Source organism: Vicugna pacos, chromosome 17 (genome assembly GCF_048564905.1).
Source record: "Vicugna pacos chromosome 17, VicPac4, whole genome shotgun sequence".
NCBI classification, from domain to species: Eukaryota; Metazoa; Chordata; class Mammalia; order Artiodactyla; family Camelidae; genus Vicugna; species Vicugna pacos.
The window spans coordinates 4,458,328-4,474,302 of record NC_133003.1 but is presented as its reverse complement, the minus strand read 5'-3'; the positions used below and the strand labels follow the sequence as shown (position 1 = coordinate 4,474,302).

At 41.3% G+C, this 15,975-nt stretch overlaps 1 protein-coding gene across 1 annotated transcript in view; it reads left to right on the top strand.

The window, feature by feature from the left end:
• LOC140686649 (serine/threonine-protein kinase Nek10-like) overlaps positions 1 to 15,975 on the top strand; it is a 257,489-nt gene that overhangs the window by 10,197 nt on the left and 231,317 nt on the right. The window contains exons 4-7 of the mRNA XM_072940852.1: positions 4,051 to 4,264; positions 11,323 to 11,506; positions 11,599 to 11,685; positions 13,156 to 13,210. Coding sequence (XP_072796953.1) covers positions 4,051 to 4,264; positions 11,323 to 11,506; positions 11,599 to 11,685; positions 13,156 to 13,210 — 540 coding nt within the window. The remainder of the gene's footprint in view (positions 1 to 4,050; positions 4,265 to 11,322; positions 11,507 to 11,598; positions 11,686 to 13,155; positions 13,211 to 15,975) is intronic.

The window sequence follows — 15,975 nt, the reverse complement described above, 5'->3', positions numbered from 1 at the left end:
GCCCCTCAGGCTCCGGCGCTGCTCCCCACTGAGGCAGAGGTGGCCACTGCCCACGACAGCGTGCACGCCTGGAGGGGACGGAGCCGGGTGGACCCCAGCTCTGCCTCTGACCAGGGCGCAGGCACCACTGCCAGCGCGTGTCACTGCTCACACGTGGGAGGGAGCAAAGTCAGCTTGGCGGCGCGGCGCTGCCCCTCCCGTCACGCCCAGCCTCTAGCCGCGCGAGCACACCGGGGACACAGTGACACCAGCACAGAAGTGCAGCCCCTGGGCCTCGGGCCCTGAGCCCACACCCCCACCAAGGTGGAGACCGCCAGCACCCCTGGAAGAAACCCAGCTCCCTCAGGGCTCCTGCTCCACCCCTGCGGCCCTGATCCCTCCTCTGACAGGGCAGTGACAGCCACTGAGCAGAGAAGCCCCAGCTTGGCCCTGGCCCTGGCTCTGGCCCCTCCGGCTCCAACCCTACCTCCCACCAGGGTGGTGGCCACCAGCACACGTGGGAGAAGATGCGGCCGGTGCTGCTGTCAGATCCAGCTCCCGCCAAGGCCCCTGAGCATACACAGTTCCCACACAAGGCGTGCCTGCAAGACCAGAGCAGGTAACTGTTTCTCCTAAATTCAGAGAGACAGAGAAATGTAAACAAAATGAGAAGAGGAGAATATGTTTCAAAAGAAATAACAAGGATACATCCTGAAAAAAAATCCTAATGACCCAGATAAATCATTTACCTGATAAAGAGTTGAAAGCAATGGTAAGAAAATGCTAACTGAACTTGGGAAAAGAATAAATGAACACAGTGAGAACTTTAAGAAGGAATTGGGAAATAGAAAAAAGGACCCAACAGAGCTAAAGAATAAAATAACTGAAATGAAAAATACCGTGGAGGGAATTAACCACAGATTAGGTGACAACGGGAGAACGTATCAGTGATGTGGGAGGTACAGTAATGGAAACCACCCTATCACAACAGCAAAAACAAAACAAAACAACCAACAAACTTTTAAAAAGGAGAGTAGTTTAAGAGACCTCTAGGACATCGTGCATACCAACATTCAAATTACAGGGATCCCAGAAGAAGAGGAGAGAAAAGGGTCGAAAATGTATTTGATATGATGGCTGAAAACTTCCTGATGCTGAAGAAGGAAACAGACATCCAGGAAGCACAGAGGGTCCCAAACAAGCAAACACAAAGAGACCCACACCCGGACATCCCATAATTGAAACGGCAGAAGTTAAAGATAAAGAGAGACTTCTAAAGGCAGCAAGAGGAAAACAAAGAGTCAATTATAGGGAATCCCCATAAGATTGTCAGCTGATTTTTCTGCAGAATCATTGCAGGCCAAAAGAGGGCGGCATGATATGTTTAAAATGCTGAAAGGGGGAAAAAACCCTACAAAGTTGAATACTCTACCCAGCAAGGCTGTTATGCACAACTGAAGGAGAGATAGAGGTTCTCAGACAAAAGCTAAAAGAGTTCGTGACTACTAAACAGACCTTACAAAAAGTATTAAAGGATCTTCTTTAAGTGGAAAAGAAAAGGTACAGTAAGGAAGAAATTATAAGAAGGGGAAAATCCCACTGGTAAAGCTGTAGATCAAATGCAGAAAAGTTTTTGAAAAATTCAGCACCCATTCATATTAAATAATCTAAAGAAGAATGATTTATAGAGGGTGCATATCTCAACATAATACAGGTGATTTATAATAAACCCACAGCTAACATCATATACAATGGTGGAAAACTGAAAACTTTTCCTCTAAAATCAGGTACAAGGATCTGCACCTTCTACATTTCTACTTAACATAGCATTGGAAGTCCTAGCCACAGCATTCAGACAAGAAAAAGAAATAAAAGGAATCTATATCAGAAGGGAAAAAGTAAAATTGTCACTATTTGCAGATGACATGACACTGTACTTAGAAAACCCTGAAATCTCCACCAAAAGACTATTAGAACCAATAGCTTGCTATTGAGTTGCTAATAGTTGCTTTCAGTTATAGTTGCTATTTGCATCTTGGCTTCAGGTCAGATCAAATTACATATACATATATACATAACTATATATAAACAAGCACACATAATTGTATCCAATGAGAACAAATGCAGAGCATCTGTTAGGAAACCATAATGGAGCCACATAGATAATGCAGCGCCTGCCCATGGCTCTGTTACCATGGAGACACGTGCACACTCGCACCTGATTTGCAGAGCAAGAGGACCGCGCGCTTCTCGTTACGTGGGCTGTAGTGATGTGTAGCTCCAGAGATCCGTCCGCGTTTGCATTTCTGGATTTCTGAAGTAAGCACTTTGTGGTGGTTGTTTCAGAAAAACATACCACGCCTAGAATTTGAAATTAAATCAGGGAGAAACAACTGTTTGCATTCTCCATCTTTCCTTTGCTCCACCCTCTTTAAATTGTTAACCCGAATAATTTCAAAGTGCATCCAGTGAAGAAATGAACATTAAAACTCTGAAATCTCCAAAAAGTTGAATACACGGGAATCTGTTGCTTTTCTATACACAGCAAATACTAATGAACTATCAGAAAGAGAATGTAAGAAAACGATGCTCTTTACAATTGCATCAGAAAGAGTCAAATAGCTAGGAATAATCTCAGCCATCGAAAAGAATGAAATTTTGCCATTAGCATGCACGTGGATGGACCTGGACCTGTAATGCTTAGTGAAATAAGTCAGAGAAAGACAAATACTGTATGTTATCACTTATAGGTAGAATTTAAAAAGTAAAATGAAGGAATATAATAAAATAGGACAGACTCACAGATACAGTGAACAAACTAGTGGTTACCAGTGGGTAGAGGGGTGAAGAGGTACGGACTGTAAATATGTGTATACAAATATACAAGAATGTATTGTACAGCACGTGGACTATAGCTGATACTTTGTAATAACTTTACATGGAATATAATCTATAAAAAAATCACTATGTTGTATACCTGAAGCTATTTTAACATCGTAAATCATCTATCACTTGAAATAAAAGAAAAAAGAAAATTAAAAAAACCCTCAAATAAATAAAAGAAAGAATAATAAGGAAAATTATAAATTAGAGTGTTATTTTTACTTCTGTTACTGATAGTAATTTTGTGTAGTAATACCTGTGCATTGCCTGGAGACATCGTTATAGGTGAAAGTTGTCTTAACTATGGGTTGCTAAATCAAATAGAAGGTGTGAAAATTAGATCTTTTTCTCCAAGTCCAAATAAGTTAAAATTTATTGAGAAGTACACATGATTCAGTGAAATTAGAGCTTTTGATTTTTTAAATATAGACTAAATAGTACAGTGAGTGCCAGAAGGATTTAAATTATGCTAAGCAGTGATCTTGATAACTGGCTCCCCGGGCATCTGGAGTAGCCTTCTGCTGGGGGTTGGCTGTGACGGGAGCAGTCCTCACTTTAGTGGGCTGATTGGTGTTTCCTACCTCCAAAATCTGAGAAAGTTTCGGCATGCAGTGTGTCAGATTAGCTGCTTTAAAAAGAGCACTCCACACACCTTAAACCACCAAGTAACTGGGTTGAATTTTGTCTTTATGAAGTCGTGTTTTGTAAGACTCACTCATCAAGACGTGTTGACATTACTCCCGCACAGCTGGGAAAGTCACTAAACTGTGACGCCCCACCCCACCCCACCACCAGAATCCTTCCTTCCTTGTGGTGCATCACGTGTGATGTTATTGGGACCCCTGTTTGTTTCACTGGCCAGCGAGGCTATGTGGTTTTGGAAAAGAGCCACTTACCCAGGAAAAGCAGACCCCGCCCACCCCTCCTGAGACCGAGGAGCAGCTTCCTGTGTGTCCTCTGACCCTTGCCCACCAGCCCCCCTGCAAGGAGAACAGTGCTGTCCCCTTCTCCTTCCCAGACTTTCCAGATGTCTTCTGAGAAGTCTCAGACTGAACACTGTGCTCGAGGTCTGTCTCACCCCAGGTTATCTTGGGTGCAGACGCCGTGGTGGACACACAGCGGCATTTACCCTTGGCCCTCCACACCCCGCGGCCTGGTCCTGACTGTGATTAGCTTATGTTCTCTTAGATGCATCACGCTGGATGCAGAAGCCCGCCCAGATATTGTAGAAGTCAGCTCCATGATAGCCGATGTCATGATGAAATATTTCGACAGTTTATCCACATCCCAGCTGGCCCTGGAGAAGAAGCTGGAATGGGAACGGAGGCGCACACAGCGGTATTTTATGGAAGCCAACCGGAACGCCGTCACCTGTCAGCGTGAGCCTGCCTTGCTGTCTCACATAAGTGACCACCTTTCACTCTCTTCAGGATGCTTTCTGCTACACTCTCTGAGGCCTATCATGCTTGTGCTAAGGAAGATTCGTCTTAAGTTAGAAAAATATTCATTGCTACATATAATATTTCGCCATTATATAGTTATATATTTGCATATATTTTGATACCTTAAAATAAGTCACTATAATTGATGTTCCAAAGGTGTAATGCATAATTTATTGTAAATTATAAAACCAGAGTTATCAAAAAGATCTCTTAGAAATTCTTCGTTTATAATCTTTGTATAAATAGCAGAGACTGCTTATAATTAACTTCTTCAGCAATCTGGAAATATGGATGAAAATGCTGTATGTTGATTTAGAGAAGGAAATCGTATTTGTCTTAAAATGTTTTTTATTAGTCTATGTAATTGCTTTCATTAGTCTTGGTGATGGTAATAATTTTGCCATGGTATAAATCAGAATGTGCGCTGTTATTTGCCTTGCCAGTAACCTTTAAATTATTTACATACATAAGTTTATTTCTGAGTGTTGTTTGAAAAGGGATGCCAGAGCTACAAATACCCAGATGGGCAAGTGGTGGTGCCGGTGACCCCCTTGTTGGTGTCCCTTTTCTTCCTTCCTCTGTGCCTTTGTTCTGTCATGACCCATAATCCATCCTTCGCTCATGCTCTGGGGTCCCCGAAAGTAGGGGTTTAGTAAGGGACCCTTCAACCTGTAAGTGTTCTTTAATACCCTCCTGGAGGTGGGCCCAGCGCAGTAGGGTCATAAGGCATCCTTGATCAGGATACCTGGTCATCCAATTCTTTTCCAGAGTCCAAAGGACCTGCTGTGCCTCAGCTGGGAAAATGAAGTGACAAATCGGTCTCAAGGAAGAGTCAGTTTTGGTTTCTCAAATAACACCATTTCCAGCAAACTCTTCTGTTTTTTTTTCCCACAAGAAGGAAAGCACTACTGTTTGATGGGTTTCTCTTTCCATACTTGGTATCCAGAAGTTAAACTTCCATTGCTGGTTTCTTTTTTATGGATTTTATTTTATTTTTAAATTTTTCTTAGTACAGCCATGCCTTTCATTTTCACTTTTCATGTTTTTATATAATTGAGGTATAGTTGATTTACAATATTATATTGGTTTCAGGTGTACAACTTAGTGATTTGGTATTTTTATAGATTGTGGTCCATTTAAAGTTGTTATAAAATCCTGGCTGTAGTCTCTGTCCTGTACATTACATTCTTGTGTCTTGCTCAAATTATACCTAGTAGTTTGTGCCTTCTAATTCCCCACCCTATCTTGCCCCTCCTTCTTCTGTCTCCCCATTGGAAACCACTGGTTTGTTCTCTATATTTGTGAGTCTGTTTCTATTTATTATATTCATTTGTTTGTTTAATTTTTTGAGATTCCACATGTAAGTGATAACATACAATACTTGTCTTTCTCTGTCTGAGTCACTTCACTAAGCATAATACACCCGGGTCCATCCATGTGGTTGCAAATGGCAGGATTTCATTCTTTGCTCATGGCTGAGTAGTATTTCATTGTGTATATATACCACCTCTTCTTTACAATTCTGCTTATGTTATCCTCTAGGAGTTTTATGGATTCCAGTGTTAGATTTAGATCTTTCATCCATTTTGATTTTATTTTTGTATATGATGTGGGAAAATGTTCTAGTCTCATTGTTTTTTGACATGGAGCTGTCCTGTATTTCCAGCACCACTTATTGAAGACAGTATCTTTTTCCCTTTGTTGTAGAGTAATTGACAATAAGTGCATGGGTTTGTTTCCTTGCTCGATTCTGTTCCATTAATCTATGTGTCTGTTTTTGTGGCAAAACATAATGTTTTGTTGACTGTAGTTTTTCATTATAGTCTGAAGGAAACATGAGTGCTCTGACCTTCTTTCTCAAGGTTGCATTAGCTATTTGAGGTCTTTCGTGTTTCCATACAAACTTCAGAATTATCTCTTCTGCCTCTGTGACAAATGCCGTTGGTATTTTGATAGGGATTGCATTGCATGTGTAGACTGCCTTAGTTGGTATGGTCATTTTCACAATATTAATTCTTCCAATCCATGAATGCCGTATATTTGTCCATTGTTTTGTGTCCTCTTCAATTTTTGTTTATTATTTTGTTATTTTATTTTAGTGAAGAGAGGAGGTAATTAGGTTTATTTATTTTTATAAGAGGGGCTGAGAACTGAACCCAAGACGGCATCCATGCTAAGCATGTCCTCTACCACTGAGTTACACCCTCCCCTCTCTTCAATTCTTTTCATCAGTATCTTATAGTTTTCCAAGTACAGGTTTTTTGCCCTCTTAATTAGATTTATTCCTAGGTATTCTATTCTTTTTGATGGGTGGTAAATGGATTTGATTTCTTAATTTCTCCTTCTGAAAGTTTGTTCTTAATGTACAGAAATGTAACAGATTTTTGAATATTAATTTTGCATCCTGAAACTTTACTGAATTCATTGATGAGTTATAGTAGTCTTTTGGTGGCATCTTTATGATTTTCTATTTTTAATATCATATGCAAATAGTGAGTTTTACTTCTTTCTTTCTAATTTGGATTTCTTATATTTCTTTTTGTGATCAGTGTGGCTAGGACTTCCAACATTATGTTGGATAAAAAGGATAAGATTGGGCATTCTTCTCTTGCTCCTGATCCAAGAGGAGATGCTTTTAGCTTTTCACTGTTCAGTAGGATGTGAACTGTGGGTTTATCATATATGGCCTTTATTTTGATGAAGTATGTTCCCTCTTATACCCACTTTCTGAAGGTTTTTTTATTATAAATATATGTTTTTAATATACGTTTATTGAAGTATAGTCAGTTTGCAATGTTGTGTCAATTTCTGGTGTACAACACAATCCTTCAGTCATACAGGAACATACATATATTCCTTTTCATATTCTTTTTAATCTTAAGTTACTACAAGATATTGAATATAGTTCCCTATGCTATATGGTATAAACTTGTTGTTTATCTATTTTGTATAATACTAGATAGTATTTGCAAATCTCAAACTCCCAATTTACCCCTTTCTACCCTCTTTACTCCCTGGTAACTATGTTTATTTTCTGTCAGTGAGTCTGTTTCTGTTTTATAAATAGGTTTGTTTGTCTTTTTTTTTTTTTAGATTCCACATATAAGTGATATCATATGATATTTTCTGTTCTCTTTCTGGCTTACTTCACTTAGAATGACATTCTTCAGGAACATCCATGTTGCTGCAAATAGCATATTCATTATTTTTTATGGCTGATTAATATTCCATTGTATAAATATACCACATCTTCTTTATCCAGTCCTCTGTCAATGGACATTTAGGTTGTTTCCATGTCTTGACTATTGTAAATAGTGCTTCTACGAACATTGGAGTCCATGAATCTTTTTGAATTAAGGTTCCCTCTGGATACAAGCCCATGAGTGGGATTCCTGGGTCATATGGTAAGTCTATTCCTAGTATTTTGAGGAATCTCCATACTGCTTTCCACAGTGGTTGCAGCAAACTGCGTTCCCACCAGCAGTGTAGGAGGGTTCCCCTTTCTCCACAGCCTCTCCAGCATTTATCATTTGTGGACTTTTGAATGATGGGCATTCTGACTGGTGTGAGGTGATACCTCATTGTAGTTTTGTTCTGCATTTCTCTGATAATTAGCAATATTGAGCATTTTTCATCTGCCTATTGGCCATTTGTATGTCTTCACTGGAAAATTGTTTGTTTAGGTCTTCTGCCCATTTTTGGACTGGGTTGTTTACTTTTTTATTATTAAGATGCGTGAGCTATTTATATATTCTGGAAATTAAGCCCTTGTCAGTCTCACTTTTTGCAAATATTTTCTCCCATTCCATAGGTTGTCTTTTTGTTTCACTTATGATTTCCTTCGCTGTGCAAAAGCTTATACATTTAATTAGGTCCCATTTGTTTATATTTGCCTTTATTTCTATTGCTTGAGTAGACGGCCCTAGGAGAACATTGCTGAGATTTGTGTCCAATAATGTTTTGCCTGTATTTTCTTCTAAGAGGTTTATAGTATCTTGTCTTATATTTAGGTCTTTAAGCCATTTTGAGTTTATTTTTGTGTATGGTGTGAGGGAGTATTCTAATTTCTTGATGTGCATGCTGCTGTCCAGTTTTCCCAACACCATTTGCTGAAGAGACTGTCTTTATTCCATTGTATATTCTTGCCTCCTTTGTCAAAGATTAGTTGACCAAAAGTTTGTGGGCTCATTTCTGGGCTCTCTATTCTGTTCCATTGGTCTATATGTCTGTTTTTGTACCAATACCATGCTGTCTTGATGACTGTAGCTCTGTAGTATTGTCTGAAGTCTGGGAGAGTTATTCCTCCAGCCTCTTTCTTTCTCTTCAGTAATGCTTTGGCAATTCTAGGTCTTTGATGGTTCCATATAAATTTTATTATGATTTCTTCTAGTTCTGTGAAATATATCCTGGGTAATTTGATAGGAATTGCATTAAATCTGTAGATTGCCTTGGGCAGTGTGACCATTTTAACAATATTGATTCTTCCAATGCAAGAGCATGGGATATCTTTCCATTTCTTTAAGTCATCTTTAATTTTCTTAGTCAGTGTTTTGTAGTTCTCCACGTATAAATCTTTCACTTCCTTGGCCAGGTTTATTCCTAAGTGTTTATTTTTGGGGATGTAATTTTAAAAGGGATTGTTTCTTAACTTTCTGTTCCTGCTATTTCTTTGTTAGTGTAAAGAGATATAGCTGATTTCTGTATGTTGATGTTGCTTCCTGCTACCTTGCTGAATCCTTTATCAGCTCTAGTAGTTTCTGTGTGGAGCCTTTAGGGGTTTTTATATATATAGTATCATGTCATCTGCATGTAATGACAGTTTTACCTCTTCTCTTCTAATTTGGATCCCTTTTATTTCTTTTTCTTGTCTAACTGCTATGGCTAGGACTTCTAGTACTATATTGAATAGAAGTGATGCGAATGGGCATCCTTGTCTCTTTCCAGATTTTAGTGGGAAGTCTTTCAGCTTTTCACCTTTGAGTATTATGCTTGCTATAGGTTTTTAATAAATAGGTTTTATTATGTTGAGATACCTTCCCTCTATACCCACTTTGATAAGAGTTTTTATCATTAATAGATGTTGAATTTTATCAAATGCTTTTTCTGCGTCTATTGAGATGATCGTGTGATTTTTGTCCTTTCTCTTGTTGATGTGGTGTATCACATTGATTGATTTGCATATGTTGAACCATCCTTGTGTCCCTGAGATGAACCCAACTTGATAATGATGTATAATTTTTTTATGTGTTTTTGGATTCTGTTTGCTAATATTTTGTTGAGGATTTTCCCCTTTCATTTCTTAATTTGTTTTTTGAGTTCTCTTTCTCTTTTCTTCTTGGTGAACATGGCCAGAGGTTTTTTATTTTGTTTAATCTTTGAAAAAACCAGCTCTTGATTTGATTGATTTTTTTATTTTCTATTTTATTTATTTCCTCTCTGATCTTTATTGTTCTATTTTAATTTTTAGTTGTCTGAGAAATTATCTCTCTCCCCTATTCTAAATATTAACCTTTCTGGACATGGTATCCTAGGTTGCAGGTTTTTCTCTGCCAGGACTTTGGATGTACCTTGCCACTCCCTTCTGGCCTGCAACATTTCTGTAGAGAAATCAGCTGATAGCCTTATAGGAGGGGATCCCTTGTCGCTAACTCTTTGTTTTCCTCTTGCTGCCTTTGAATCCTCTCTTTAGCGTTGACTTTTGCCATTTAAATTTTAATATGCCTTAGTTCTCTTTGGGTTCATCTTGCTTGAGACCTTCTCCACTTCCTGTACCTGGATATCTGTTTCCTTCTACAGCGTCAGAAAGTTTTCAGTCATAATTCTTTCAAATATGTTTTGACCCCCTTTTCTCTTCTCCTTCTCGGGCCTCTATCATGCATAGATTGGCATGCTTTATATTTTCCCATGGGTCTCTTATATTGCCTTCACCTTTTTTCATTCTTTCTGCTGCAGTCAGTGTCCTGCCCCTCCCTTTGTGTGTGCTTGTTAACTGTGGGGCTCTTTATAGCAGATGCAGGCTCCCTTTCACACTCTCTCAGTTGTGGCCTGTACCATACTCCAGCCCCTTCAGGCTGTCTCCACCCAGCCAACCCCACTTCTCTCCCTGGAGTCTTTCCTCTGAAGCCCAGGTCAGCACCTAGCCACCACACACTAGTGGACATGTGTCTTAGGCTGGAGAATGAGCAAGATGGCACACATCCTCTGTGCTGGGCCCCCTGTTCTGTCTGCTGCATATCGAGGACTGCTCTCTCCTCCAAGCCTCTGAAGTTCCCTTCTGTCCCAGCTAGTCTCCCGACTGGTGAATAGGCTTCCAAAGGTGAGGGAACCTTCCCTCTTCCATAGCTCCCTCCCAGGGGCACAGGTCCCATCCCAATTCTTTTTTTTTGTCCCACCCAGTTACATGGTGATCTGTCTCATAGGAGAAGTTTTGATTTTATGAGATATTCTGTCAGAGTTAAGCATTCTGTGAGCACTGTATTCCACATGTAGAAGTGTTTTTGATGTATTTGTGGGTGGAGATGAGTTCCACATCCTTCTAGTCTGTCGCCCTGATCCAACCGCCCCTTCTTTATACCTTTAGTTGTAGAACATATTTTCTTCTGGATTCCAGTCTTTCTCACCACCAGTCGCTCTGTAAGTGCTTGGCATTGTGCTATGCTTGAGGGAGGAGGTGAGCTCAGCACCTTTCTTCTCTTGCATCTTGGCCACCTACCTCTAGAATTGTTCTGCACATCTATTCCTTAGTGCTACCTTTTCTTTCACCAGACAGCGCAGACCTTTGCTACTAAACACTTTGCCACACCCATTCTTTTTGTCCAGTGGTAGCTTGCAGACCCACTTTTTTTGTCATCATGGAGTCCATGAACTTTATAGCATATGTGTCAGTGGACCCACTGATGTGACTTCAGCACCAATATTTGTAATGATACTTTAGTCCTTTTAAGATATATTCTAATGAGGTTTAGGTCCCGCAGAAGAAAGAAAGAAGTGGGTATTAAAAACTGAATTTCTCTTTCAGGAAACCTTTGAGAAGGCAAGCTTGAGTAGCAGCAGCAGTGGAGCAGGCAGCCTGAAAAGTGAGCTTTCAGAAAGCTCAGACCTGCCCCCTGAGGGCTTCCAGGTGCCCTGTGGGAAGGACGAAGTCAGGGCCTGTGACGGAATCTTGTCAGATGATACTTTCAACCTGGAAAATATTGACAAACGTATTTCTAGTGAAAGGGTTACAGCATGAATGCACCCTTGACTCCCTTCTATTTCAAGGTTCATTTACTTTTTATTTTTTATTACTGTGCAGATATATATTCAGAGCTCAATGATGAATTGGACATTTTGGATAACTCCAGCATCTCCAGTTCAAGCCCTTTGAAGGAATCTACATTCAGTAAGGCTTCTTTTTCTGTTTGTAGGGTTCCAGAAGGTAGTGGTTTGGGACTGGTACCCAGGAGTCAGGTAGTTGTCACCACACATATAAGTGAGTGGTTTGCTTCCTAGGTGCAGTGCACATTAATTAGGACATGTGTGTCTGTCACTCCAACAAAGCCCAGAGGCCAACAGCACTGTGGTCTTCCACTGCCTCCTGTCAAATGAATAGTTTCATTATTTCTTGCAGCAAATGCAAGTTCTAACTGGGGAGTGGAGATAACTTATTTGGAAACAGACTTAACAACCCAAGGAATAATGGAGGTGACCTTCTACGAGTCTGTCGATTGGAGGTTAGAAACCTGGAGAAGAAATTCGTCTTGGTGTAGACTGTTTCATACAACTTTATTTAAAGTAATGCAAAGGGATGTATTATACTTAAAACTCTAAAGTAAAATAAATGTTTTAATTGTGTAGAATTACAGGAAAATGCTAGGTAAATTCAGTAAAAATGAACCTTTACTCTTAAATTGAAACAGTAAAGAAAATAGTCAAGATACATTTAAATAAAGTGTAAAGAATGTTCCTTATAGAAAGATAGGATTCATTTGACTCAACAAATCTCACCCAACAAATCTGAAACTGAAAGAAAAGACCAGCTAAAATAGTTAATGGAGAGATAAGAATGATTCTTTTAAAGAGTAAGTTGATGGAATATTAAAGAGGATAAGTAGAAATACTCTGAAATTGATTAAGTGTAAATAATCCCGTCTCATCAGTGACTATACTGCGAACATTTTGTAAAAGAAGGTTTAGGATGTTCTCTCTGAGCATCAGAATAAAAGCCTAAGGATTTTGTTTCATCCTTCATCCCTTTCCAAAATTAATTGGTTCATCAAAATGGAGAATAGATGTTCTGGTTTTTCTGGGACAGTCACGATTTCCAACACCCTGTTCTGTTTTCCTTATAAATTCCAGGCTGCTAAATGAAATATCTTGATTTCCAACTGGGAAAACATAAATATTTTGCAATAAGAATACTCATGCATTTAAACATATGTAGCAAGACCTGGAAACAATTAATCACTGACTGTTTTGTGATGAACTCAGGGTTGTCCATCCCCAGTAACAAGGACAAGGGGTCAGTGGGGAAGTGAGGAAGGGAAAGCTGGACCCTTAATTTGCATGTGGTTACTTATCGCTGCTTGGCAAGGGATTTAGGATGATTCTGACATAAATACTTTATTGTACTATGTTAGCTGATAATAGTGGAGTTTCTTTGTTTAGCACCTTTTCTTTAGGGATAGACCCTTAAAAAACCTGTCAAGTAAATAGTAATTTGCAACAGGATATTTCAGCTGATGCCTTCCTAAGGGAGGACAGTCTTCACAGTAGGTACAGTTGCTTAGAGATTTTTGAACAAACAAAGGAGCGAATAAATGAAACATTTGCAGCAGGAAAATGTGAAGTTATTTTTATTTTCTTGTTTCAGGCACTTTAAAGAGAAGTTTCAGTGCTTCAGGAGGAGAAAGACAATTCCAGACAAGGTAAGTATATACACACTGAACTCCTGGAAATATTTTTATTTTTATTTTTTAAATTTTTGTTAAAACTTTATGTTATTGAGTTATAGTCAGTTTACAACGTTGTGTCAATTTCCAGTGTAGCGCACAATTTTCAGTTATACATGAACATACATATATTCATTGTCACGTACTTTTTCACCATGAGCTACTCCAAGATCTTGTATATATTTCCCTGTGCTGTACACTATAATCTTCTCTTGTTTATCTATTCTACATATACCTGTCAGTTTCTGCTTTTAGACTCTGCTGAGCATAGGTTTTGGTGGCTAGACTGATACCCGATAGCAGAGGCTACCATGGTTGTGCGGCCCTGGAGGCTGTTGGAGCCCACCCTCCCAGAGCTGACTCTACCATGAAGCGTACTGGGAGGGATACTAAGCTGGGGCCTGGGGTTTGAACTGGCCCTGTGATCCTCAGCCCCTCAGTCAGTCTCGCTGAGCTCAGGGAGGAAGGGCAGTTGTGCTTCCTGAGATCACTTGGGCCCTGGCTCCTTACGTCTTGTTTTTCCGCATCCCCAGGGTGTAGGTCTCACGCTCATGGCAGATGTGTTAGAGGTGGACCGTGTCAAAGCCAAAACCCAGGTGGCAGGCAGTGGGATGTGGAAGTCGGGAAATGCCATTCCTTTAAGGGATGTGACCCAGATATCGTTCTCTTCCCTTCTGGTCACAGACCAGGACTTAGTCACGTGAACACATTTAGCTGCAAGGGAGAATGAGGACAGTTGGGGCATTCGGTTCTAAAAGATTTTTATTTTGCAGCAACTTAGCACTTTCTGCCACAGTTGTCTCTTGGGCTAAGGACTAAAATGAAACTCTCTGATCTGGCCTTTGGCAAGTCCCTGGTGACCTTCACAAGAGCAGTTCAGTGGCCTTAGGTGAGGTTGTTGGGAGCAGAAGCCTGACTGGGGTTTTTGTAAATTGCAGAGGCAGGGGTGAGGAACAAGTTGGAGAAGGTGAGGTGTGAGCTGGACCGTGACCTGGTGGGGAATGTTTGATGGGAAAGGCCTTCTAGAATCAGGATGACTGTGGGTGAGTGGCCTGAGGGGAGACTGAAGACGGAGGGGAACTGAGCAGCTGGAGCCGGAGAGCAGGCCTGGGAAGGCAGGAGGGACAACCCTTCATCTGTGTCTGAAGAAAGGGAGGCAAAGATAACACTCAGCTCAGGAGGCAAAGAAGAGGACGATTACGCTTGGTGGTTTCTATTTATTATGTGAAGTTCCAGGTCTGCTGCCGAGAGGATGATCTAGACTCAGGAGTTTGGTCAACTAGGAAGAGCCAGTACTGAGGTGGCAGGAGACTGAGCAGGGACAGGTGGAAGGGCTGCCCGCAGCTCCGGGTCTGCGGCACCAGTGCAGGCCGGGTCCGTGTCAGTGGTGGTGACAGCCCGCAGCCGTTGAGCCATGGGTGATGCTGGCCGAGGCAGTGGCTGAGGGCTGGTGACAAAAGGCTGAGGCTGTGGATCTGCTTTACCAGTGGGGCTTTGTGGGTGCAGCAGGTGACCCTGACTCGGGCTGACCTGTGTAACGGGCTTCATTAGAAGGCCATGGGGGCTCACAGAATTAGGAACCCACAGAATCAACCTACCAAGGGGCAGGAGCCAGGTCGGCCCCGGAAGCCTGTGGAGGAGGCACTCCTGGAAGAATTGTGAAGGCTGTGATGTTGGGCCGAACGGGCTCCCAGCTCATTTGTTCCGTCTCTCTGTCACCTCTCTTAGGATCCAATGCAAGAGAGTCAAGTCGGCCTGGCTTGGATCAGGCCCTGTCACTGCTGTGGGGAAGACCGAGTCCCTTCAGGTCCCTCTGGGGCCTGCATGGGTGCCGAGCAGTCCAGATGGGGCCACAATCAGTGCTGGGTTCGAGGGTGCTGGGAAGAGCATCATGGAAATGAACTTCAGGATGGAGAACCTGCCTGGCAAAGTCCCGAGGCCTTCAGTTAGGCGGCAAAGGAAGGCACACATGGAAAATCAATTCTGTTGAGTCAAAGATACCACCTCACTGATAACGTTATCTTTTCCAAGTGAAAGTCAGGAAGGGTTAGGGTGGAGCCTTTTTATTTCCTAAATCTTTTCCAGTGTTGCTAGTAGCAAAATCCAAAAAATGTATCAGAATGTGAAATATACCAGGTACGTCATCAAGGAATCCTGTAGGAGCCCACAGTGTTCTTCAGTGGGCCAAGGTGTGGAGAAGCAGTGGTAAAGACAGAGAGCAGTGGGGAGAGAAACTGTCCAACCCCTCAAGGGAACCAAAATAAATGATGGTGGGGACGTGGGCCTGGGATAGAAGATCCCCCATCTCTGGGTCCCTATCCCTGACCCAGCAGCTCTGCTTCCAGTTGCTGCAGACAAGGATGCCACACACAGGAGCCCGGAACATGGGAGCTGTTGCTGGCTCAGCCCAGCATTTAAGGGGTCAGGAGTGGGAGATGTGACCTTGGCCATGGAGCTGGGCGTCTGATCGGCACCATGGAGTAGCTGTGTCCTCAACTCCGGCACCAGAGTTTCTGTACCTCGACCACGTTGTGAGTTCAGTAGACTTCTGTGAGCTGGTCTGTCTGCACGTGAGGAGGGTTCCATGTCCTCCCCTAAAAGAATTAACAAGTGCACTTTGGAATCTAACTATTCCCTTTTAAGTTTTGTGATTATTTATATTTTTTAGAACATCTTCAAAAGACTTTTTTCTGTATTATTGGATACTTTACTCAGTAATACAAAGTTGCTTAAGTACATAG